This window comes from Pocillopora damicornis, chromosome 7, assembly GCF_964200805.1.
Source record: "Pocillopora damicornis chromosome 7, jaPocDami1.2, whole genome shotgun sequence".
NCBI classification, from domain to species: Eukaryota; Metazoa; Cnidaria; class Anthozoa; order Scleractinia; family Pocilloporidae; genus Pocillopora; species Pocillopora damicornis.
In genome coordinates, this window is record NC_142676.1 from 16,514,348 (window position 1) to 16,541,611 (window position 27,264).

At 37.1% G+C, this 27,264-nt stretch overlaps 1 protein-coding gene and 1 long non-coding RNA gene across 14 annotated transcripts in view; one reads left to right on the top strand and one right to left on the bottom strand.

Moving 5' to 3' along the window:
• Positions 1–1,113: 1,113 nt before the first annotated feature.
• The window catches only part of LOC113668239 (uncharacterized), a 29,772-nt gene continuing 3,621 nt past the window's right edge, over positions 1,114–27,264 (bottom strand). For 3 of the 12 annotated variants that reach the window (XM_027184118.2, XM_089211994.1, XM_089211997.1), the window contains 16 exons: positions 22,057–22,354; positions 18,279–18,398; positions 15,464–15,607; positions 9,649–9,742; positions 8,064–8,210; positions 6,652–6,728; positions 6,279–6,331; positions 5,693–5,831; positions 5,369–5,476; positions 5,195–5,290; positions 4,630–4,787; positions 4,310–4,372; positions 3,959–4,081; positions 3,556–3,690; positions 2,363–3,253; positions 1,114–1,905 (listed from right to left, as the gene is read on the bottom strand). In XM_027184118.2, coding sequence (XP_027039919.2) covers positions 1,794–1,905; positions 2,363–3,253; positions 3,556–3,690; positions 3,959–4,081; positions 4,310–4,372; positions 4,630–4,787; positions 5,195–5,290; positions 5,369–5,476; positions 5,693–5,831; positions 6,279–6,331; positions 6,652–6,728; positions 8,064–8,210; positions 9,649–9,742; positions 15,464–15,607; positions 18,279–18,398; positions 22,057–22,354 — 2,758 coding nt within the window. In that variant the 3' untranslated portion in view covers positions 1,114–1,793. Of the gene's footprint in view, positions 1,906–2,362; positions 3,254–3,555; positions 3,691–3,958; positions 4,082–4,309; positions 4,373–4,629; positions 4,788–5,194; positions 5,291–5,368; positions 5,477–5,692; positions 5,832–6,278; positions 6,332–6,651; positions 6,729–8,063; positions 8,211–9,648; positions 9,743–15,463; positions 15,608–16,342; positions 16,942–18,278; positions 18,399–18,500; positions 18,655–22,056; positions 22,355–22,498; positions 22,684–25,891; positions 26,134–27,264 lie in introns of those variants that run through there. The other 9 variants (XM_089211998.1, XM_089211995.1, XM_089211996.1 and 6 more) reach the window with 9 other exon arrangements.
• Positions 18,712–26,859, top strand: LOC113668240 (uncharacterized). 2 transcript variants are annotated; one of them, XR_003445979.2, is made up of 3 exons: positions 18,717–18,891; positions 22,133–22,394; positions 25,603–26,859. It is a non-coding gene; the product is annotated as an uncharacterized LOC113668240 (long non-coding RNA). The 2 variants fall into 2 exon arrangements; XR_016188348.1 differs by lacking the exon at positions 22,133–22,394 and having other exon boundaries at positions 18,712–18,891.

Consider the following 27,264-nt stretch of genomic DNA (forward strand, 5'->3'; position numbering starts at 1 on the left):
TTAAGGCATTCGACTGTTAATCCAACGAGCTCTGCACGCGTGGGTTCGAATCCTATCCTTTTTTTTTTATATAAATATTTATTATATTTATTATTTTTTTGAATAATTATTATTATTTCATAGCAGTCAAATTATCATGGGGATAGTCTGAAACGTGGCATCTATTTTGGGGTGTTGATAGGCTCTCGTTAGCGGCAAAGCATTTCATACAAAACAACAATAATGGACAGCAAGGGAGTAAGCTTCTAGGGAAACTGTGGTGCTGCGTCGGTGGGAGAGTATAATACGGTAACTTTCTATTGTCAGCTGAGTTGATAACGTAAACTGGCCACTGTAGAGTTTTAAAGCTGGCGTTTCGAGAGTTAGCCCTTCATCAGTCGCTCTGACGAAGGGCAACGCTAGGAACGTCAGCTTTGAAGTTCTTTACGGTTGCCAATTTACGTAATCCGACTCAGTTGATAATCCTAAATTGCCCTAATCTGAGACAAATGCAACGAATTGCAGCCGAGTATATTTGATATTGCTTGTCTTGCAGTTTCTGATTTTGGTGTAATTCTGTTTTCCATACGGCTACATTTTTTCATTTATTTTCAATGGTTCTTTTAAGAATGCCGAGTATACCTGAGAAACCGTTTGGGCCAATCAAGAGCGACAAAACTCGTTCAAAGAAAGCGCAATATGAGACTCCATTGGCATTTTATAGCACTTAGTGATGCCAGCTAAAGGCATATACCTCCTAATGGTTCATGCGAATGGAGGGCAAGAAATACGAAGTAATCTGCATTAAATTCTTAAGACACAAATTTTGTCTCCTTCGCTCACAAGTTTGACTTCGATTGCTTGGAAATCGAAGGGTTCCAGAATCAACCCCTCAGTAAATGGAATGAAAAAATTAAAACAACGAAGAAAAATTAAAACAACAAACATAAGCAACTCAAATAATGCAAAAAAATAAACGAATGAAAAACAAAGAAAAAAACAGAAAAAAGGCAAGACTGGGCAAAGGCTTTGAGTAGCTCCTCCCCAACATCTCCATTCCTTAAGTAAATAAAGAATAAAAGGAACCCTTCGAGATCTAAGTGAAAGATGTTAGTCAACCTATGAAACATTGTCTTGGCTTTCAGATTAGATTGTATTTGTTCTTCTAATCTATTTACAGTGGAGAGCTAATGATATTTTTCTTTTTACAACAAACAATAAAGAGAACATACTAATGAAACCGAGTTGCTTTACATTGAATGTTGCTTTGCTTTTTAACTGGCTATGATCGAACACCTCTGCATCAAATAAGATATTTGAATAAGAATAAATTATTTTAGAAGCTAACCAATAATTCACATCGATTTTAAAACACTCTCAGCAATGATAATGATATAGATAATAATAATTAATATTAATATTAATAGTCAAAACGATAACATTAGTAATGATAATATTAATAATAATATTGATAACCTTTGTTCGTGGATGTACTTAAATGTTGGAATTTATGTAAAATAAAATAAAAAAACAGCCACTAGCTCTTAAGTCTCTCGGAAAAACCCCTGAAGTTAGATATGAGAAAAGTGTTCCTTCGCAAGGGAGAGTGCGTTCATGAACCGTCACATTTTTTCAGGCTCATTTTATAAATCAGCAATAGTTGGTTGAGAGAGAGAGAACACAATGAATCCAAGTTGCCACAATAGACGTCTTTTTGAGAGGTCGTGCTTGTTTCTTAAAGTAAACTGAAATCCATTAATTATCAAGTCGAACCTAGTGCCAAACACTGAGCCAGCTGTTTTCATCTTTTGATGTTAAACTGTGGAAACTCTTGCGCAAGGATCTGATGATCTCTGTGACCTGTGGGGTCTCTTTGTTGAGCATGGCGTGTTTGCATTAGCTTCTCCCGAGTACAATTGATTGATCCTGTATTTAAAAAGAATGATATTAATAATAATAATAATAATAATAATAACAATAATAATAGTCTTCAAGCACTTCTACTAGCAATTGACATATAAAGTCGAACCTGTAGTCACAAAAATGTAACTGCTAAATATCGAGTTAAAAAATTACAGTAATTTAAGGACAAAATGTGAGACTTCCACAACCGACCGCTTAATACGGTGCTGGTTAATAAAGGTTCGACTGAAGTTATGAAAAGGTTTTATCTAAATTGTATAAATGGACCATCAACGACCATCAGATTCAAACGCATTGGAACATGTGACCTCATCTCCCCTTCATAACAGTTCGATCCTGTGTCAAGAGAGCTGCTGCCCCATTAAATACTACGATAAGCTAAAGCAATCATTTTTATATTTTAAACTAAAACCAGCAAACATATTACCACATTTAGATACTATTCCAACATGCTACTTACTTTTTCTTGGAAGAGAAAAATTGCTTCATAACATCCTTAAACCTGCGTTTATTTTTGACGTTGACATCGTCAACTTGATCATCTCTTTCTTCCGACACCTCATCCGGTGTATTTTCTATCTCGGCGGACACCCAGTCACCCCAGCTCCTCCTATTCAGCCGGGAGAGTTTTTGTTTAGATTCATTTGTCCCAGAAACATTGGTGAGCGATGAACTGCTAAGTCTGTCCCTTCTCTCTTTTAAGATTTTATGAGTTCTGCTGTTTAGTGTGTTCGATGGTGAACTCCCGGGCGTTTCAGAAACTCCAGAATCTGCCAGACTTTCTTGAGAAATTCGCGATAAGCTCTTTTTGCTTCCCGTTGAGGGCGAGGAGTCTCCTGACACCACACTAGAGCAAACTGACCTTCGAAAATTTTCAGATGGCCTCCTTTTGGGCGAGAGAGTATTGCTCCTTGGTATCCACACATCTCTTGAACACTCAAGTGATTCATCATCCTTTGCTAAACTAGGGTCCGATAACACCTTGCCCTTGATTCTTTCGTCGTGTTCTTTTAACTGATAATTAGACAAGTATCCTAGAGAAACTGGACGAGGCCTCGCACGAGATGCAACGGCATTTTTTCTACACGGATTACACGGTGGTGTTCGGCTCGTTGTAAATTCTTTATCATCTAACCTTACATTTGCATTTTCATCCTCATTTTTGCAGCTGCCTTCATCAGCCGTATTTTGTTCATTTCCACTTTCGTTTATTTCGTTTTCCTTTGCTGTCCTATCAGTTTCGCTCAAACTTTCGCGCTTGAAGGGTTCCTCTGTCGATCTGCGCCATTTCTTAGACCTTCGCTGCCAATTCCTTATAAGACTGTCTGCTGCCATTCGAAAAACATTTTGCCTGAAACCAGAATAGAAACAGCAGTGTTAACTTTGGACATCGTAATTTCCCGTGAGTGAAGATATATTGAAAAACTGAAAGAAAAATTTAATGCTAATCTAGTCTCATCTATCACCAATTTCATCCTTTATTAACTGCGTACCCGACTTCGAGTTTTTTCCTCCTAACTACTATCATCCTCTCGTTAACAAGTGCCATTCTTCTGAAATTTCTTCTATTTCAATTATTAATCACCACAAATATAGTTATTTTTAATGGCATAGAATTACAAAAAGGCCCTCTTCATCCCGAAAGAAACTCACCCTTGATTCTTGATATCTTTTACATCCTCGATCGCCTCTTCTTCAATGGCGGCCATCTCTTCATACATCTCTCTCTCGTGGGGCGTTTCACCGCCTGACACACTATGAACACGACACAGTGCAGGAGATTTGCTGCTAAAAAAAGGAAAAAGGGACGGTTGTTATAATCTTTTCTTTCGCTGCATTACTTCCTCTCTTTTTTCAAGAAGATTAGTGAACAGGTTTTGCACTTTAAACCTTCCTTTAGGCCTAAAGATATGATGTCCTAAGCTACAACGTTCTGTACATTATGTTTCAGTAACTGTAACTGATTAATAATTTCTCCGTTCAATGACATGTCTTTCCTTTCTGTATGACACTTTTTCATCCATACGAATTTCATAAAAAATCTTATGTAACTCACTTGTCTTCTGAAGTAACAGTTTGTTGCGTATCTCTCGCAGCTGTTGTATCTTGGGAAAAAGTAGTGAGTGACCTAGGGGATACCATCGATATCGTTGACACGCTGCTATTTCCCAAAGATATTCTGTTTAAGGATAAGAAGAGCATTGAGATATGAGTATCTCTCAAAATGGTCGATCAACTTTAAGTATACATCCAGAACTTTAAGTCGTCTTCAGCGGAGTCAAATTAAAAAAGGACGGTCTCAGTAGCTTACGGAAGATTACGGAAGAGAATTGATATTAGTTGCAATTTAAGGTCAATATATGAAGCATTGTAGAAATTTTTGGGTAGCATTCAATTATATGCACACCTATCGTGGTCTTGTGAATTGTGCCTGCTCCTTGGAAGTTCTTTCCCCTTTTTTCTCAATGACCTGAAACGAAATTAGAGTAATGAGTCATTCATTTTATTTTTATTTGTGAATGAGGTGTTCAGGTCAGTGGCACTGACAGGAAACACTTGACTTTCATATGCTCAGGTTACTTCGAAGAAAACGCGTATGTACCGACATCTATATAAAGTGGCAAAGTGCATGATAGATTTATCAGTAAATTTACACAGCACGGATTGTTTCGTTTCACTGACTTACGAACAACATCCCTTATTAACGATATAAAAGTACAAACTTACTTTCTCTTGAAGCTCCGTTTAATCTGCGTGTTGTTTGCCAGTTTACAAGAGCTCTGGATAGAATCGTTAAGAATGTTGATCATTTGTTTCATTGTTTCCAAGGCGTTTGCAATGTGAAAACTGTCAGGATGTCCTGCATCTGTGTACTTTGAAAGTTGCTATGGAAACAAGCAAAGCATTTTCAACCTTTTTTTCCTCAGTTTTGTTTTCTTTCAGTTTCTCTCATTAGAAAAGGTATGGGCCATTTGGATGATTTATGCTCGGAATATCAGTATTCATCAAGTGATATTGCAGCTAGACTAAAACCAACTGTTGCAAAACTGCTGAAAATTTAATCACTTCAAGAAACGGTTTCGTGAAAAAGCAAAAACCACAGATATTTAGACGCATTTGTTTAACTTTGAAAATTTGCATGAAAGGACCATACAAAATAACAAAAACGGTGTCCCATCTCCGAAAATCCTTAAAGTCATTGGTGATTTTAAAAACTTCTTATTGGGACATAGGTTCGTATTTCTTTAAATATTTAATATCTGTACCTTCCTAAGATACACTATTGACTTACCCTGAGAAGAAGGACGTATCGAGGTAGTCTTTGAATTGGAGTAAGGAGAAAAGCAGGTAAATCTAGTCCTTCGCATTCCGAGTTTAAAGAGCAGCTCTAAAAGAGAAAAGGAACAGGGTTAGACGCATTACTGTCATGGTAACCACACTGAAAGAAAACACTCCAGAAATTTACCTGTAAAAATTTCCTAAATTTGTGTGATCCCCTTGAACTTTTGTTTATTACGCCTATTGCCTTGGGGAAGTTGTTAACGTAATTGGAATAGATTCGTAAGACATCAATCTGTAAAATATTAGAGTATTGTTGATTTTCAGTAAAGTTAAAAAGCAAACAGACAAATACAGCTTGAAAGAGCTCTAACAGCTAAGGAACTACGTTGAAAAAAATCTACTTAGAACATTATGATGTTAAGGCTGAATGCAAGTACGACGTTTAGAAGCCATAGTTAAGAGTGAGCCAGTTTTACTTTTCTGTCAAAGCTTAAGAAGTGAAACTTACATGATAAGAGCTGCTTAGCTTCGTAAAAATGTCTCCAACAATGCCGTGTAATTTCCAGTTTTGAAGTCGTTCTTCTAAATCTTTCATAAAATGAGTGTGACTTGTTAGGATATGCACCAGTTCTCCAGGAAAGAGCACACTGAAAACATGTTTACAAGTATATGTGAGTAAAGCACATCAAAGACTGATCAGTACGCTGCCGGTCTAAAAGGAATTACACTTGCATAGACTTGGCACCGAGCTCAGAGTAGTAGTCTACGAAGTGCGGGTTTTTAGAGAACTCAAAGTGGCTATTTCTCTCTTTCATTTCTGGCGGCTTTGCCCTCATGACCCCAACAAAATAACTAAACCTTCATTTTAGGAATAAACGAACGTGCTTTACGAATTATTGGCCAGAAAGTAATGGAGAAGGTTTACAGAATAAGATAACTTAAGATAATCATCAAAAACAAGAACAAAAACATCTACGAAAATGATGACCACTGTGTATTCTACATTCAAGTAGCAAATCAGTACTTAACATTATTACACTTCTAATGGTCATTACTAATGATATATTTGAATACCCATTTGTAACTGCACTTACTCAATTTCTTTGGAAGACATTAAATTGCTTTCTCTCATTGGTTCCTCAAATACCTAGAAGTAAAATATCAAATTTGTATAGTGAGCAGACCTTTTTAAAAGGTGCACTGTAAAATATTGCAATTCAAGAATCCTTCACACTCACTCGTTGTGGAAAAATTAAAGGAATGGAATGCATCTCAGGCATAATTTAATTCAAATGGTGAAAATTTTCCTTTTCAAAATGTTTAAAAGGTAAGTGTGAATAAGTTTGGTTTTGCTTTTTAGGAGGTAATCATATAAGATATTGAAAGACGACGTTTTATTAATGGACTAATAAGTTTGAAATACTAGTTTATTCATTAGGATTTACAACCATGGAGTGCGAATCTTACCTCCTTAAGAGTCCTTAAACATGAGAGATACTTCTTTTCTGTCTCTAAGATCTCTTTAGCAACCTGATATCTCTTTTCTGTATTGGAAAACAAAACACAGACAAGTTGGCTGAATGGTATTTGAAGCAGACACGTAAACAACTTTGTCATGTCTCCAACCAATGATTAATCGTCTGGAGGCTTACTGAGAATACATTTTTACTTTGGTAGCAGTTATTTTACATGATAAATAAAAAAATGAACACACCAATAAAAATAATAATTATAACAGTAACAATGATAATGAAGGATAATGAAGAAGAAAGGAGGAAAACAAACGAACAAAAAAGCAGAGCAAAAACACAGAACAAAAAGTTTAATAATTTGTTTACATAGGTAATCAAATACATTTCCGGCTTATGATTAAGTGTGGGACAAAATCTTTGTGGGAAAAAATACTAACGAGCTTTCTTAAGCTCCTACCATGTGTTACTTTAAGTGGTTAAAATCTGATGAATCTTCAACTTTGCCATAAGATTTTTCATAAGTTTCTTAGAACGACGCTTGCGATGCACATGCTATATTACCAGTCTTTAGTAGAGGTGCTTGTTTGAACAGTTCCTCGTAAATTTTTTAGAACAATGCAATGTAGGAGATATGCCTTGAAGATAAATCATTAGCTGTTACAACAAATGTTGCAATCAAATTTAATCAAAAGTTATCATGAAGGAAATTAATGACAGACATATAGGCAAACGGATGTAGACGTACACTCATACAATATGAGTAAGCTAAAAAAAATAATAATTTATTAGGTGGATTTTGTGCATTCCTTCCCTCCCCGGGGAACGATTAGTTTAATTAGTTAGTTTACAGAGCAACGTTAGTTCGTCACAGTTTTTTTTCCCTAATTTATCTTCTAGTGGCGTTTGGTCGCATTTTAAGATGTTTCCTAATAAACTGCAAAAACAGTTTTTTTTCTCAAATCTGTGTTCACTTGAGCGCGAGTTTCTTTGCACTTATTCAGGGACTCTTTGTTTACTACACGAACAGTTGAACATCTTTAAAACGATGAACCTGTGACAGCGAAAAAATTCTGCCCTTGGAAATCTAAGTTTCAGGTGAGGGGATGGCGCAAATTGGCGCAGCGTTTGTTTGAGTAATAATACTGTTCACGGGCATTCAACATCACGCCGGCGTCAAGTCAGGCCGTTATAGAAAGTTTGCTGTTGGAGAGAGGAAGACGCAAGTAAAAGCCTATACATCACACTTATTTTCCTAAAAATTTTGATCTCCAAAGGTTTGGTGGCTTCTTATCTCAAGAAATTAAGAAAGAAGCCATTTGATTAACGCAACGATCGTAGTGATTCTACAGCTCCTTTCTCTCGACATCACCCATTTGGCACCGAATGGAGTTCATGAGGCATACATACCGTCTTTCTTGGTTCGCATACTGGATGCCTGGAAGGTAAAAGTGTTTCTTCTTTCTCTCGTTCTTGGAGGTTGGTCGACGCAGGCTGGAAGGACTAGGTTGGCTAACAATTCATGCTTGGCTTTTGCTTGAATACTAAGATGATTATCTGTGAAAGAAGACAACATGGGATTCTACTTGACCTTTGGATATATGAGCTCTCTTAGTGCGCATGCTTATCGAGATCGGCCCGATGCATGGTTAGATTCAAGGTTAACCAAAGTGGAGTAAAAAACAGTAAATATGGCTCTAAGACTCTGCGTGTGTTCCAAACGTTGCGTGATTTCCTTCAGATGATTGTACCTATCTGCTTATTCTGCATCATTAGGGTCAAATCATCGCCTTGTACACAAATCGGCGAGTGTTGTAAAAGTTATTTCAAATAAAACTTCAAAATATCGCAAATCAAGTGAGTATCTGTCTACCTTCACTTGACTGAAAACAATCTATTGTTTCTCTCCTATGGATTCTGAAGCCGATCGAATATCACTTCCAAGATTTTTCTTTAGTTACATTTTTTCATTCTATTCATTTCAATAGCAATTTCACGGAATAATTTAGATTAAAAGAAAAGTTAATCTTGTTTCCTAGAGAGCGATGATATTAACCCAAGCCACGATGTGTTAATTAACACACCTCGAATGTAGCATACTGAATAAAAACATATGAAACAATAATGACTGATCTAGAACAGTGCTAAATGACAACGGCAACAAGTGAAATAAAAACACGAGATCACGCAAGTTGTCGTCGCTTAAAATTGCCTCCTCGCGGATTTTCGTGATACTAGCCGCGAGAAATCATTTGCGGTCATGAAATATTTATCGTAATTCCCTGTCTATTGCGATTGGATTTTGATAAACAATCATAGACCGCCACCCTCAAAAAACACAGTGTTGGATAGGAAAGGATTCTTAGGTTTCACATTCTTCGATGGAAAAAAAAAATGTAGTGAAGTCAACGTTGACAAAATCACACCATGAGACCATAACGCGCGCGAAGACGCATTTCACAAAGCAATCTTGAGTGTGCTCGAGTAAGTTACATGTAACACACGAGACCCTAACAATAATTGCCAACATTCCTTAGATCTCCTTCCAACGAGAAAACGTTTTTCCCTCCATGTACATCAATATCGTTCATGTTTACTTACAATTCTAAAATATACCGTCATTTTCTGTTGGATATTTATCAATATTTAGCTACGGAAGGCAATGTTTTAAGAAGGAGGATCAGTTTAATGATTTTGTGTTCTTGTAGTTGCCAAATAAGTCACGTTTGTTAGTCGATTCAGAAACCGAAGAAATCCAAACTGATTAAATTATTTTGAATTGAGTGAATACAATGATTGTTACACAGTGTCTTTCGTGGGAGAACTTGTCATAACCTTGAAACCAGAAAACGTGTGGTTCATAACTTAGGGACATAAATCAAAACAACTTTGCCTGATCTTCTAAATTTTTTTGTTGTATTCTTAACAATAGCTGTACGCTCGCAGGCTTGCAGAAGAAAATGTCCAAAAAGAGAACATAACCCTCCATTCTTACCTGCGCCGGCAGCTCTTGATGATTTTCTTCTCAATCCCACTGGATATGCCACTTGCGAATTTCGTCGTCTTGCAATGACGGTAAGAGCTGGTGCCTGAAACAGAATAATAATGATGTCACCATGTGATTCAGTATATCGTGTACAACGGATGCGTGGTATATCGCGGCACACCGATCACAAAACAGAAACGGATGTAATTGGCGGAAGTCAGTTCACAGAGTGATTGCGATCATTAGGCTGGAAATGGATACTTTTTGTTTGAATGGTCCATCTTGTCCCCGATTCACTTGGTTTCTTAGATAAGGATTGATATTGTTAACATATTTTGACCATTAAGTAATGACTTCAAGCCGTTTTATTGTGAAAGGGTTAAGTGACCACCCAACCGTTTACAAGTAGACTACCACATCGTAATCAAAAATTTAATTTACGAGCGCAAAACCTGAACAATCTGTAAATTGAATTTTCAAATAGCGGGTTATTTTTACCAGATAGGTGCTGCAACGGTAAATTTAATTTTTAAAGTTTTCAATCTGAATAATTCCGGAAGATGCTTATACAATAGGGAATGAAAAACGATGGGTGAATTCAGCAGATGCAAAACAAACGGATAGGTAAATGAATAAAGGGGTAAGTTTCTAAAGAAACTGCAGTGCTGCGTCGGTGGGAGAGTATAACAGCATAATTTAGTGTTAACAACTGAGTTGAAAACGTAAATAGGCCATCGTAAAGAGTTTAAAGGCTGACGTTTCGAGCGTTAGCCCTTCGTCAGAACAATTGGAGAAACTGAAAATGGGTTTATATACGCTATTGGGTTTATTATATGCTATTGGTGGGAATATAGTGACGAGAAAACGAGAGTAAATTTGTTGAATAAAAAGCTCTTGTTGATATCGTGGGGATTAAAGGTGCTGATTTGGCAAATAAATTTATGTTCTAGAGTTTTTCGGCTCTCCGAACCGCCTAGGTGTAGGAAAAGGACGCAAACTGCCATATGCTGTTTTGGACGAGGGAGATTGAAGTGTCTTCCGACTGGTTTGGATACGTCATTGTCATTTCTTTCCACGTTGTAAGGTGTTCTCGGAACGGAGAAGTAGTCATAGTATTGGATGGGTATAAAATGCATCATTATGATATTGCTTTTTAAATCCCAGAAATAAAAAGAACGCTTTCGTGTTTTAACATAGTGGGAAAATTATTTTGTGGAAGAGGTTGGAACACTGCATGACGCCACGTTTTAATGGTTTTTGGGCGCCATTTAGTCTACATTTTAAATTCAGTTTGTTTAGCTATAATTAAGGAGCAATATTAAATTCCCATTCAAGGAAATTTCTGTTTTGTCAGCGAGCTCTTGCTACAAATTTAAAATCCATCAATTCGTTTATTTTAAAGTGACCTTTCAAAAGTAATGCTTTGCGTGCAGTGAATGACGAACCATGCATGAACAGTTTTAGGTCTTTAACATGTTTGAAACTGCGAAAAAAAACCTATTGCAATTCTGATCGAAACACTTAGAATAATTCATTACAATATATAATGTAATATTCGTACAAAATACGGCAACGATGCATGTTTTCGAATAACATACCGATCCCGAGTCAACGAAAGAATCGTCCTCAATTCCCAACATCGGTGTCCTGTTTTACAAGCCACTGTCTGCCTCGTTGTTTAATTTAATTTCACGATATGAATACTCAGTTAGAATCAACCACAAAATAAATCTCCTTTTAATCTTGTAATCGTTCGCCTCTGAGCTGTTTGTCGCTCCGTATCCAACATGATAACCACAGAGTTTCACGACAAAACGATAGGAAGAGCTAACGCATCTAACAGACTTTCCTGTGAAAAAAAATCCGGTGTCGTCATCTCATTACCCACGGCCAATGACTCCACTGGGATGAATTTTAATATTTCCCCTTGTGGCACTTGAAGTTTAACGAGCATGACGTTTTCTAGGTCGCTTGACAAAGACGATTCGTCAACAATTAAGTGGCTTATACTTTTAGCAGTTGCTGAAGTGGTTCCCCAGCAACGAGTAAAAAACATATTATTGGAATAACGCGTTTGCTGAAAAACATTTTTTACTTAAATTCACCTCAACACTTTCGAAGTTTTGGGTTACAGAATTATATGAAAAGCACGTGATTTTAAGTATTGACATGCACCTTTCATAAACATGATAAAGGTCCAACCCGCGAGGTTTTTCTTAGTGTGATATTTGCCTTTTTTCTTTGTCAAAAATACGATGAAATAAATATCTGTGAATTCAAAAATATATCAACCGCTACTATTAGAATTGCGGATCAAAAAATCCATTTCCGGTAGTTACGAAGAATATAACGAGACAGTTGCTTAACGAAGATTGCTGCGATGACTCACTTTTCATGGAAAATGTATACACTTTTCCATGTTGAAAAAGTTGTTAAGCGAGAGTCACGTGAGGACTGAAAGACATCGTAAATTTTTGTTGTTAAACTTTTTCTAGAAACAGGAAATTTGTTCCTTGTGAAAACGAAATAGTTAGCTTCAAAGTAGAAGTCTACTAAATATAACTTGTTGAAGAGCTTGTAACACTTCTACCAGATTAGCTTATGATTATGCTTGAGTGGAAAAAAAGGCAGAAAGAAAGAAAGAAAGGTAAAATAAAAACAAACAAGGAAAATAAATGGTAACCCAAACACTAAACATGATTTGCCCCCAGACACCCAATTTTACCTCTTTTAGGTCTGCAAGGTCATTTGAGGAGAAATATCTCATCGGCCTAGGAGCTTTGCATATGTTTCTACAGTATGTATTAAATGTCATACCAAGAAAATAAACTTGTTCGTGACAGAAATAGCTTGGAATTGGTGTCGTGCAATTCTTACTAGAGAGTTGAATGAAAATAAGTACTAAGTGCTTATGAGCTACTTAGCTTTAAATTATGCTATCGACAACCATACATTACATAACATTGAATAAAGTGAGTAAGTTTCTACAGAAATATTAGAGCTGCGTCGGTGGGAGAGTATAACAGGGTAATCTAGTATTATCAACGAGGTGATAAAGTAAATTTACCACCGTAAAAAGTTTCAAATGCAAAATATTGCATCGATATTGAAATGGTTAAAGGCACTGCAAATTTGCATACACGTTTTTATGCACGTGCAAGGTAATACAATAGAGTACAGTATCACAATACAGAATTTACGTGCACACAAATTAGAGTTGAAAACCTTATCACAAGCTCATCGGTTCGTTAGCAAATTTTACTAACAATTTCAGCAACTGTTTTATGGTCGTTTAAAGAGAATAAAGAAAATTGTACATATCTCGAGAGAAATAAAGGTTATCAGTGATGTGAACAAAGTTTTCGAGACCTTGGAAGTAAATAGTTTTAGATCCTGCTACAAATATTTTCAGTAGCATTCATCATATCTATCTCACATAATGTGTCCCTTTTTCCTTCTTATCAAATTGGTCATTTGGTTTTCTGTTTGTTTGCTTGTATACTTTTCTTTTCAATTCCTGTCTTTTTTCCCGACTTAAAAGAAACCGACAAATTAATCTCTAATCTCCACAATAATTTCCTTTGCCATTTTGTAGACTTGACTCAAAAAAAAGATTAGCCATTACTTTAGTAGTTTATGGTCCAGCAACAAATATTTTCAGAAGCATTTATCATATCTATCTCATATAATGTTTCCCTTTTTTCCTTTTTATCAATCTTTTTATTTGGCTTTCTGTCTGTTTGCTTTAGTACTTTTATTTTTTGATTCCTGCCTTTTTTCCCGACAAGGAAAAGACTGACAGCGTTAATCTCTAATCTCCGTAATAACTTTCTTTGCCATTTTTTAGACTTGGCTCAAAAAAGCAAAAAAAAGATTAGCAATTATCTAAGTGGTTTAAGCTCCTGCAACAAATGTTTTCAGAAGCATTCATCATATCTGTCCAACGTAATGTTTCCCTTTTTTCTATTTTATTAACCTTTAATTTGGTTTTCTGTCCATTTGCTTATGTACTTTTCTTTTATCGAGAATTCCCGCTATTCTGAGCGCGAGTTAATTCGAACAAGTAAAATAATTTCGTCACTATACCTGTTCTTCTGTGAAGATTGCTTCCCTTAAAATTATCAACTCGAATAGCCATTTCGCTAAGTCGCTGGTGAAGTGGCCGATGAACGGCAAGTGAATTGTCTCTGCCATAGCAGACGACGTGACTATCGGTGAAGGATCATAGCAGCCCTTTCCATGTGCACATAAATTCGAATTTTTATGTCCATTCTCCTTTTATGTTTATTTGATCCCCTAAGAATGAAAACCAAGACAACGCACCTCCCAAGAGAGCTCTTAAATATGTTTAACGCAAATTGCAGTCGCTGTTTACTCAACCGAAGTGGCAATTATTTGTAGACGAAAAAGAAGATGTAATAAACAATGTACGTGAAAAGCTGAAAGACTTAAACCGCCAGCTTGACGTCAAAGCGCCTTTTTCAGCTGGATGAGGTAATTTGAGTCGGAGGCGCTGAAACTAAAGCGAAGAAACTTGTGCTTCTTTTTTGGGATCAATTGAGATGATCCGGTTTAGAAAAGACTCGTGGAACTTGATTATGGACAGAACCCGAGAAGAAGAAATTGTCAAAGTTTTTAGAGGAAGTGGGGGATTGATGCTGCCTACTGTGAAAAAAGTAGGTACAATTTCATTAAGTTGAAGGAAAAGCAGTAGCCAAAAATAAAAGGAAAAAACTGGAATTTCCTGTCCGTAGTACTATTTTGAATTTAGTGAACAGCAATTTAAGAAAGACACTCAGCCGAACTAACTAGAATTCACTCTTGTGTTGTTGAAATACGATTAAGCTTCAAACGGTCATATGAAACTGAGAAAGATGTTTTGCTCTTTTTCGCGTGCCCTCTGTCCCTCAACTGAGTTCTCTTGTAAACATAGAATGCCTCTGCCGTTAGTAATAATAGATTATTCAGCCGTTTGCAAAAGCTTGCGTTACAGAAGCGAAAGATAATTTTTATAGAGCGGCAGTTTGAGTGCAGCCCTCGTATTTATGCCTAAGTATGTGGTTCATTGGACGTTTTCTGAATGCTACGACAACTCACGTATGTCAATTGCCCAGCTACATCCAGGTAAGTGTCTGGGCAACGTAGTTGTACAGTTCGTTATTTTGTGCTGTCTGAGTACGAACTTTGCAGAGTTTGATACTTTGAGGATTTCGCATCTGGATATGATAAACTCCCGTTTGACACCCTCGACATGTTCACGTTTCTTGGGGAGTTCCGATACGCCCCCTTTTGGTGAAACGTGACCAGTCTGTAGATCGAATTCGTTAAAACATTTAGCTCCGAAATCCCGTAATAAATGTTTATGTTGACTAAAGCAATCAAAAAGGCAAGAGACGACGAAAAAAATCAAGGTTTTTTTTCATTAATTGGTCATCTTTTTACGTATTTCACTTAATGAAACAATCAACCTTGGCAGAATTTTTTAGGTCACACACTCATGTTTACCGTATTTACTGAAATAGAATCAGCCCCCGAATGAGCGCCCTTTGAAGCAAAATTATTCCTTGACACTCCTGGCCAAGTGTTCTCTTTATTTTACCATAAATAAACTTCAGCGAAATAGTACGTTAATCTCGTCCGATTATCAATAAGTTTCTTCAATTTTACACATTTGCGAATCGCTAAGTTTAACTTGGTCAAATTCAAGACCGTATCCCTCTACCATGTTCAGACCGGGTTATCTTTCCTCAGTGAATATGATGAAGAAATAATGAATTGAATAACCCTAGCCCGTTTTTAAAATCTAAGTAAGTTCCAAACTAACCTCACTTCCTCTTCTATTGATACGCCGGGGGGCCACCGCCACACTTGCTCTACGATTCGCAGGCATTGACATCTGAGTGCGACCTGGACGGTATGCAGGCGCCGAGATCTTGCGCCGTGGAAGAGGATCATGATGTTTTATTGGCTGAAAAAAAATTCTTATATTTATTTTTTTTTAATTCATCATGCAGAGAATAAAATGAAGTGTAGTAACAAATAACAAATTAAATCAGGAAATATTTGTTTAAGAGCAACCATAGAGAGTTTTTTTCCAGGTGTTATACTCATCTTAAAGAAAAAGGAGAAAGAGCTTGGCTGTAATAGCCGATTGCAAAATCCCATTCAATACCTGTCTGTTGTTTATGTAATCAAAACCAGAAAGGTCAGAGGCACTGGATGAAATCATAATTCTATTGTATTTGACCTACATTTTTATCTTTAAAAACATGCAGAAGGCAATTTACTTATCTACGTTTGTCAAAGTTCCATAGATTACTCACTAACAACACTCGTATTAAATAGGCGGGACCATATCTCAACTCATATTTGGCTACAAATCAGAGATAATGGCATGAGACAGGGAACACATTGCCTAATGTTTAAAAACCTACGTCTTCAATTTCGCTTTCTCTCTTCTTCGATAATTTTCGCAGATTAACTCCTCCAGATCATTGACTTGTATAAAAGAGTCAACTTCGAAACAGAATAACGTTACACAGTGGTTTCCTGTCGTCTCGCTGAATTCTTCAAAGGCTATTCATTTACAAAGAAATGTTTTCATCTCTGTTCTCTTTATCGATTCTAATGCTTCTTAAGACAAAAAGGCCACTCGACGAACTCTTAAAAAGAGTAAACAAAAATCACCACTTTGATTTTTTACCTGCAATTTTGAAGGGTCCGATGCAGATCTCGACACTTGAGGCCTCGGATGGCTTTGTCGACAGCGAAGCGAGCTCATTATCACAGATGTAACAAGGAAGGAAACTCTGAATTCACCGTAGACAATTCTAAGCAATTATACTGTAATTCGAAAGGTGCCTAATTTAATTGAGCAGCAATCGCGACAAACAATCACACCGTCACTGAACTATTGAACACATTTGCGTTCTCCCAGGACTGAAGCGCTTTTTTTCATTTTTAGTAACTCGAGTCGAAGTTCCTTTGAAAACAAGTTCGAATGACGCGAACAATGACCCCACTCTTTGGTTTTAAATGAATCGCTGACTGACCTAAAAAAAACATAAGGGGTGACGAAGGAATTCGCCAAGAGAGTATATGCTGTCAAGATAGCGTTTTTTTGGCCCTCCTGACACTTCATGAAGCACGCAAAGTTTACTTAGGGTGATGCACAGTTTGTTTAGCAATCGACACCAGAGTGGACCAACTTTCCGAAAAGAAAAGGAACAAATATGTTATCAGTAAGTTCCAGGCCGGGTCAAATCTTAAGTTTCACGCCGACTTTGATAGTTAAACCAGAAAGAACGTCCTTTGGAAGGCTAACACTAATTGCATCTGACTGGATATGAAATCACAGAGATATGTCTTTCAAACAGGTAAAAATAGATTGGCATACCGTTTTGGATATCACATAGTAGGAAGTCGAAACCTTACTCAATATACTGGAAGAACGTGCCGTACCGTGGATTGTTTCACCTGCTTCCATCGACTAGTATCATTTGATTCATACCCTCTTGTTTTTGTTATTTTCCCAAAATACATTTCTTTTCGCTACATGATGATTCTCGCACGTAAAATTAGACGGAAGGTAAATTTTTCTCTAACTATACTTCCTCTCAGCAAGAGTTCAGCATTGCAAATCGATTCCCAACAGGACCTCGTTTCACCTATTAATTACAGGAAGTCATAAACAGAGAGAAGCTCTGATAACACTTGAGGACCTCAAGTAGGTGTGCTATTTTCATAAGTTTACATTCTTTCAGTCGTATTCATTTGTTTATTTGTTTTGCATCGTCGCTTCGCTGCATTTGAATAACTGCACTTTTGAAAGCATTTCTCGCATACCTGATACTAATTAATCAGCCTAAGGTCGATCACAAATTAAAATTCTCCCTCCTCTGTTGCTCCTTTTACCGATTGCACAAAAATTGTTCCTTTTACATCTCGGTTGAAACCCACCCATTGCAAGAGACTCGGATATTCCAAAACGAGTTCCTCGTACATGCTTCGCGCAAAATTGCTTTCCAACCCACGCGCTTTGTTTTTTCGTGACGTAACAACGAGTCTGTGTCAGTTCTTCCGCCACAATAGACGAGGATAGCGTTCCGTGTATTTCAGAGATATAAATGCGAATTGACTGGTACGATTTTGCTCTCAGTTCATTGAAAAAAATCAATCAATGTTGTTAGTCATCGCCTCGATAATTGGTCAAAAATTGGACACATTTCGTCTAGCCGCCTTCCGTGCCCACTTCGATCATTCCGTCAACATACGTTAAGGGTTATCTTTAAGCCACTTTCAAATAAAAGTAAGTCAATAATGACGAATTCAGTAACATTGAAAGGTCTCACATAGGCTACATCTATGATCATTGTGCATGACGGCTTTGTTTCGTAATTTAGCGCGATAGAGTTGTTTTAATGATTGAGAGCAGTTATTTTGGAAAAGTGAAGACTAAATAATAAACAGTGTTGCATAAACATCGTTCACACGTTTTGTCTTTCATCGCCCTTCTTGGGTTTGTAAAGATTAGTGGCACTTGTCGGGGTCGACTGCACTTCATCAATGAGACGGCGTAGTGATGGACTGTTTGCAATCATTTAAACAGAAATTACGGTATTAAAACTGCGTTAGCTCACCGTAATAGTCCATTCGTAAGCAGTGTCCCTTGACTCACTGTCACTGCTGGATTCTTTTAACCTTTCTTCGTTCACGACGGGCTCCTTTGGATGGTTATCTTGCGAACGCGGGTACTGTGTCTATAAGAGAATTGAAAATTGCATGATTTATCTAAAGAGGTTAAACGCAAATGTACTTAAAACTCGACCGCTAATTAGTTGTGAATCAAAGCAAAAAAGCACCTGCATTCTTTTTTAAATAAATTTTGAAGATTAATTCAAATTTGCTAATGAAAGTATAGGCGACTTGCGAACACACATTTCGAGTTGTGCGTCCTCGAACGAAATTATTATGGGAGTGTAGTGAAAATATTCCTTTTCATCACATCCATTAATGATGACGTGATGGGAGTCACAGGCCATTGTCTCTAAGCCCTGAGGCTCCAATCATATCAGCGTAGAGTTTCTGTCACCGGAAGAACAACTTCAGTTGTGCTGTGAAACCTGAAAGTCACGTACATCCACCCAAAACGAGAACAGATTCAAGAACTTTCTCCTATTCAATTGACAATTTTGGTTCGGATGATAGGGTTTAATTTGGTGGAGAGGATGCTCTTTGAAAAATTAAAAATAGGTAAGTTGTGTTTGTTTAGCGGCAAACTGATGAGTGACTTATTGTATCCAACAGCTAAGTCATTTAAACAATCGCAGAGGATTAATTTTATCTATATTAAAGATTCCTTGGAGCTCGACCGATGCCTCTGTTGGGACAGACATCGGTTGGGCGCAAGTATGACAGTGGATAAGATTTCCCACTCGGTATCCCCTCGTTTCGTACTCACGAACGTTTCGTACTCAGTCAATTCGTGCCCAGATACAAATATACCCAGTTTATATTGGTTTATGTCCGACCCACAGGTCGATTCGAACCCGTCTCAACATTCATAAAGTAACGATCAAATCCCAGGAGATCTCATGAAAGACCTAGGCCTAACGAGTAAGCGCTTAAACGCATATTGAATGTTGTGTATACAATGTCTGTTGACTTTGTTGACAATAATAGCTAATTAGTGCCTCGCGCAAGATAGGTGTGATTTTTTTTTTATTTTAAACGTACTAAATATGGAAAGATATTTAATTATATGAGCATGAAACAATTCAGCTCTTGACGAGGTACGAATCGACTGGGTAAGAGACGTCCGTGGGTGCGAAAAGACTGGTGAGCTCTCGCTCAGTCTGGAAAACTTTAGGAATTACGCTTATTTTTAAAGATAATGAAATTGAAAATTGCCCTAGGGCTATCTCTGAATGAAAAGTGTAGGTTTTCAGTGTAACACTGAAAGGAAAGATTTGTCCTTAGCTCGTCTGGCTCGTAATCAGCCGAATTCCTCGTCATGAAGTTACATGAAACTAGTCAGTGATTTTATTTCGTCCCTTTGCTATGGTTTGCTGGTCTACTGTATGTTACCTTCAGCACTGAGCCAAACTACCGTGTTTCCTTCCCCAAAAAGGCCCCCACCCCTAAGGTCATGATGTCAAACTAACCGGATAAGCGCCCTCCCCCCCCCCCCCCCCCCATCGTCCTTCGCTTTCTCAAACAGTAGGGATACAAGGAAAACCTGGTTCTATTGCCACTTTATTCATAACTTTTCAAGCTTCAGCTAAAGCGGAATCAGCACCTTCAAGTCATTTCCAAAAGTCAAAAATTTTAAGTAAGTCCCTGGGCCTTAGCCTGGAGGAGAAATACGGAACGCTGAAAGTTCTCTACCAACTTGAGACCTTCCTTTCTGCTCCGCACCTCATCAACAAACTTTAAAAAAATGAACAAACAAACAAAGCAAAACCTCTCTCTGTCCTCTTCCCTTTCTCTCTTTTAAGGGTTTGTAATCTTATAATCATGACAGCTTAAATAATTTCCTAATAACGAGATTACGCTTCCAGGTAATAAGATCATGCTTTGTAGGAGACATGTGATCTCATTCGTCAAATGTGACATCTTCTCACCCGGCTTATTGACTAAAAGGCAATGCAACGATTTATTGACTTGGAACACTCTACAGTCACAAAAATTTATGATGAGTTCGATAATTAATTCATTTTTAATAATGTCTCCTCGCAATTGTTTATTCAATGACTTAAAGCTGAACACCTTCCAAATTTTTTACTAGCTATTCCAATATAGAAGAATGTAAAAAATCATCTTACGCTAGATTGGTCGAAAGCAAAGCACTTTGGCGCGATCCCTTGAAACTGTTACAAGTGGTAGTTAATCCTATGAAGGCAAATTGCTCTTGGTTTATCCATCTAAGTCTCTTAATGTCCTAAGAAGCTTATATCAACATCAGTTATTTCAACAGAATACAGCTGCCATAAATCTCCCAAAAAACAAAAACTAAAAAGAGTACAAAGGTTTTCTTTAGTTACTCGAATCTGATCCACGGACCCCCACTGCGACATAGAACTAAGAACTAAAACTCTATAGAAGTAAGACAAAGGTGAAATGAGAATCTTTTATTACATTCGTTTAAGAGCTTACGTTTTTTATTCTTGGCTCAGTGGTATCCACTAATCTGGAAACTTTTCACAATTTGCAAACAAAAAGAATTTCTTGTATTTCAATAGCTAATCCGCAAAGAATCTCAGTTCGCATTCCACAATGATCTCTAATTGTTTTGATTTGTAAGTTCTGCAAAGTAAACGTGTGCTTTCGGAGCGGAACAATTGTCTGAGGTTCTAAATCCTGCACCTTATACACATGTACGGCAATGATGACAATAAAGCGGCTCTATTTTGGTAATCTTAGGAACTGTGAACGGTTTCAAAAAGAGATGCGATTGAACCTCAGTGTTTAAGTAACAAAATCCTCTACATATAACTATGGTCAGACAAATCCCAAGATTTATAGTGTTCAGAACGCGCATCAGCCCTATGTCCGTAGCTAAGGAACTCTTGTCTGTGAATTTACAATAGTTGACGAGAAATACAAAGCAGTTTGTCTGTATAGATTTGGTTTCTTCCACCTTCAACTCAAAGGAACCTATAATTGTTTGACATTCTGGCGCCTTGAAGCTTTACCAAAATAAAGGTAACATTCCTTTGGTTAATTACGAGGTAATGCCCCTTTTTTTCATCAGTTTTCCAGAATTTCCAGATAATAGTGGCATCAGAACGAATGATGCATTTTTACAGTTTGGTCATAAGTGCGGTAATGAGATCATACCATTGCGTAGCCGAACGACGTCGAGAAACTGTGGCTCGGCGCAAATAACTTTTTTTTTTTAGTGGCTCTAAAAATTCGCTCTTATAAGGAAGGTTAATCGCGAAAAAGATGTAGATTATCAGCCAATGTGTTCCAGACTAGACAATCTTAAGTACTTGCTATTAAGCCTAATTGTCAATACAAGAGGGCTTACATGGTACATTTATGAACTAAATTAGTACCGCCGATTAGCAAACAACCCTTCGTGTAAGAGAATTATATTTTGTACATCTAGCCGAATCTTTATCGAAAGTTTTGTATCCATGTTATATCTCAGCTATGTTCAAAAGTCTTCAATGATGCTAATATATCTCGCTGAGATGTTGTTTACATACCAACCTGAATGGTTAATAATTTTCATAAAGATCTAAGTACCACGTCTAATACAATGGGTATTCAGGCTACTTGTGCAAAGTGAGACCCTATTATAACCTTTTGAAGCTAAAATATTCGCTTTGGTTGAAATTAACCAACTTGTAATGAAAATAAACCAAATTAATGAGGTGTAAGTGAAACTGCCATCGTCATTAATAAGTTTACCTTGTCAGGAATATCTTTACTGAATCCTTGCTCAGTCACGGCCTTGCAGTTTTCTTCAACGTTCTCATCTCGATAGGGGTCATTGTATTCATTCGTATTCTCACATGAAGCAAGGTCTTGATGAACTCTATGTGCAAGCAAGGATGCACGTCTACGAAATACCCAAAGCAAGTCTGTGGGGTCCGTGTGCGAACGACGAAGAGGTCGTGTGCGTGAAGATGGTTTGTCAGGTTCAAGTGTTCCTTTGTCACTAAGATGTTCCAAGGATACTAATTCCGTTGACTGGTCACCCTGAGATCTAAGATTCAATAATTCAACACGATCAGAGACCAAAACAAGTGAGTAAAGCTTGAGTCAAAAGAGACTATCCCTTAGTAAGTAGATGGAAACTTCAATGATATTTCTAAAATGTTAATAATGTCTGTAGTCTTCGCGATATTACCTGAGCTCAACGAGTGATTTACTGCCTGTTGTATGAACGGCAACAACATGTAACATTAAAAGATTTGACATGGCCGATTTAAAAATTTCAACTGTGTTCACGTACAAGTAAATAAACTATCCTGTAAAAAGGGAAGATCGGTACAGCTACAAAAGTGTTCCCGAGTCACAAGACTATTTTATGATAAAAGGCCAGACCGGTCAATTGTTTATATGAGCATTCTGTTTTTCACATGACTGACGTCATGAACGCGACCTGTTTTCAATGGGACCTCGGAGGGTATTGTTTTGCCATAGATTTGTACCGCAACTGTAGACGAAAAAGTGTTATGATATTTCAACAGACTTCAAAAACACCTAAATTTTTTCACGCACCACCATTAGGCCGAGAGATTTTCTTCATTACTTTCGAGTTGACATCCCCCTTTCAAATTACCAGACGAATTTTTCTTCAATAAGCAAAGTAGGGTTATGAGGCCATTCACACAAACCAAAACAACTAAGTGGAAAGTTAAAATCTTCGAGAGAGTAATCCAAAATGTTCTTGATTGAATACTTCATTTTCCAATTCTTCAATGAACGAATTTTTTCCTCTCGACCAATTGTAAATAATTTTTCCTGTTTACCAAGATGTTATGAACAAGTCAATTATGCATGTTTCGTACCTTCCTCTGTAGTAACAGAATCATGACAGATACTCCTTTCAATCGCCAAACAAGCGTCAAAGTAGGTTATTATGATCAAAGTTAGGTATCCAAAAAAAAACAATGAGTTATATATTTTGAAGACTCAAACGAAGCCTTAGATTTCAAATTTACATCATGAAGAAACAAAACTGCTTAAATTTCGTATCTAAAAGCTCGACTTTCAAACTTTCAACATGAGCTGGTAAGAAAGACCCTTGTCTCTAATAATTCTTCTGTTATAATTTTAAATACATCTAGCACAAAATGAAATATAGAAAAAATTTAAATAACTACATTAATTTCTAGTTAAAAATATTTCTTTCATTTTTTTTCCTATGAATATGTTGCAAAAATATTAAACAGATGAGTTATGGTTGTACTCACTATTTCTTTGAGGTCACTTGGGAAGGTCTCTCAAACTAAGTGACCTAGACGACTTTTAAAATATTTATCTTGTCATCTCAAGTTTTCGTCAAGAAACGCCGACAAAAAGCACTTCAAAAACTCATTTAATCATTTCAACAAACAATCGAACAGCGATTTGTCACGTAACAAGATTGGCCACAATTGTTTGAAAGAGCTGGGTAACTCTCATTTAGTACGGTTTCCAGGTCAGACGGTTTAAAAAAGCTTATTTTATGGATCAGTTAAAATTTTTCTATTTTTTAAGGAACCCCCGAAATATTTTTTTAATAAATTGGAGTTTTAAAGCGTCGTGGAATTCCTATAGAAAGTGCAAATAGAATGACATCACTTAAACGACATGGCGACAAGGAGTCGGCCAGCATTTGTATTGCTTTTCTTGAAAAGCTTCTCGAAAACAACCATTTTTCAAACGCACCGAAGCTACAGTGCAAACAGTAAAGCAATTATTCAAGACATCACTGATTTATGAAGAAAACTTTGAAGGGGGTAAAAGAAATACTAGGGTGCATGAATGGTAAAAGAATCCGTAAGCTACGCAAACAACTAGTTAAAAAACAAAATTGAATATGCAAAAAGCGTCTGTTTTGATGGCATAAATGTCACTTTTCATTGCCCTTGCGCAAATATTAATAGACGCTGAATAGAACCGTGGGATCAAATGTAAGCCCTCGAATAGGCCAGCTCATTGCCGATACATGTAAACGAAATAACACCTCCTTCCAAAACACCTTTGAATAGATATGAATCATTCGGGAAACTGGAAGGAATACCTAAGAAATTTGCAGCCTCGGAGTTGACAGTTAAAACCGACAGCCAATTTGTGGCCGCTTTTGTTTGAGAGAAACGGATACATCTATCGCTTTGTATATGGAATAACAAACAATTGTTGCATAGCTCTCGAGTGTAGTAAAAACACCACTCGAACAATGTTTGAACACGATTTACCACATGGACCGTATAACTAAGTTGCTTAACACCAGATTTTTGGTTTTTGAAGAAAAGCCATGCTCTGGGTACCATAAAAAGTTTTCGTTGAGCAGAGGATCTGATTGAGCGTCGGCTTTCCTTCCTTTTAGATCGGTGAATTCATAAGCTTCTGCTTTCGTTGACAGTTTAATTTACAATTTTGTTAATATCATCAAGTTTTCACTTAGTAAGACTCAAATGACTTAATGAGCTATTGGATACTTATAAACCAGCACCTAATAACTTTAAGTAGCTATGTCAGGCGAACCCAGAATCACGGGAATAACAAGTTCGTTTTTAGATATAAAGTGTGCAACTATTGTTAAATTTTCAAAATATCTCCCAAATGAGGAAATTTGTAAAAGCGACGTACTAACTCAGTTTGTACATCGCCTAGTCAATTGAAATTCTACTCGTGATTAATGACACGCTGGCATTTTGGGAAAATCAGGGGATTTTTAATATGATTTTAGCTTCACTTTTGCCGGATAGATCTGATCAGCCACTCGTCAGCTCATTCTAGTAGTTTTCCGGAAGGCTTTGAAACGTCATGATCTTTGTAATATCACGGAGGACAGAAGTTTTTCTGCTAAACTGTTTTGGTTTATCTGTGCTGAAATCTTCTTGCATTATGAATAATCGATTGTGACTTGGAATACTATAGTATCTCTAGATATATAAGCCTGAAAAACGATTCTAGGAAATAAGCGAAGCTCGTGAGTGTCAGTCAAGAACCGTATAAGTCATGGATCATCTTCACTGCTTACTGAATGGTAAAGATCCTTAAAACACAATGACTATTTGCAGTCAGACTCCTGCGAGCAACGCGCTTTACCACATGCAGTTTTATCGTGAACAAAAGCATTCCTACAAGAACAATATGTGGCCGGGTGTAAACATTTAGTACCCAATAATACAAACATAGTGCAGCCATTGTAAATACGTCACGGAGTTATACATATATTTTTTCTTGGTATTTATACGACTATTTGAGTGGTTACGATGCAATTCATTTGTGTCATCATAGAGCTGATATGTCTGGAAACATTTGGCTTTACTGCTGAGATAAAACTACAACTATACGACCCCATGATGTGTAGTTGCCGCGAATCCATGTAATGGTTTTGACATTTGGGTTTGAACGACTGAACAAACATAACATTTAGAAAGGAGAAGATAAATCCACAGTTATTGATCAACGTGCACTTCCGATCAAACCCTGACATCTTAAACAAGTCTCTTTAACATGACATTCTAACGGCTATGGTGCTTGGTCTGGTAATGGAACATGGTTTGGTTCGGGGCGCAAAACAAACCTTAATAACTGCAGTATCCAAGCTGTGCAGCCACCTTCGATATTATAAGGAAACGCCGAATCCATGTTACCAAGCATTTAGAATGGATTGCAGTCTTGAACCATTTGCACACGTCTATGCACTAAGCGGCTCAGCGTTGAGGTGACAAGTGGTTCCTTTGATGTCGTGAGGCCGGTCTAGGAACTTTATTTCATGAGCTGCATGAGCCCACAGATTTTATTCAAGACATTGCTAATCGCTATGACGTAGAGCTTAAAACTAACCTTGACTTGAAAAAGTGTTAGCACTGTCACCAGTGTGACTTGCGTCCAGTCCTCTGACGGTTTCAAATACCAAAACAACAATCAATTTTAGAGGAACTAGTAGATTTTGTCAAAGACGAGAATCAAGAGAATGTATATTTCTATTCTCTTGCGAGAACTCAAAAGGGAAAGAAAAATAACAAAGAAATTAAACAGAAAGACGACAAACTATTAATTACAGCACCGTTTGCCCATTTTAGTGTCCTAAACTGATTTTTTCAAGTTCATGACTTTACAATCGGTGTTTTGCAATCCCCATACCCAATAAATTTAGTTCCCCTCTGGTATTTTTCGACGCCAGTAAAGCCCTAATATTCCTACACCTATCATTCTTTTGGGTTTTAAAATCTTAGGAAACGAAAAAACAGAAATGAAATATCGCTCATCTAGAGTTCTCCTGCTAGCTGTTGAGGGTTTTGGTTGTTGTTTTTGTTATTGAGGCCGTTATCGTGACCACCAGCCGTTACCAAAGAACCTATTCAGGAATGACGTATTTTTAACGATCAGGATCAAATTAGGCCTTATTCTTTTAAATACGCGTTCTAACATTTCTAGAGTTCGTGAACTGCTTTTCTGGTGTAAGCATTCCATAATAGAGTAACGCTTTGCGGGATTGATGCCGGAAGCTCTCCATGTTGGAAAAAATATACCATGAGAATTACCTCATTCAGAGGCTCTCCCTCAGTTTTACGAGTGTAATTAAATTTCTTAGCATGGTGTTAAGTGCATTATCTTAAGACAAACAAATAGATCTTGTTTATGTATAGCATCCGCCTTAAGTGGTGAAATTTCCGTGTCAACACACCAAACATAACTCACCGCAAACTCGAGATCTCGGCGGTGTTGATCGTAAGTGAGAGAAGGCACAGGCAGATCACGAGAAATTGAGTCTTTTCTTATGATCACGTTAAATATAAGAACTCACTTGTCAAGGTGTGAATAAGACAAGAAAGGGTGGAACAAGCAAAGGAAAAAAATGGTGTTTCACGATGCAGAGGAGTTGCAAATGGTAAACTCGAATATTTCAGGATTAAGCTTTTAAAGAATGCACAAAGCGTGGCGTTGGCCCTG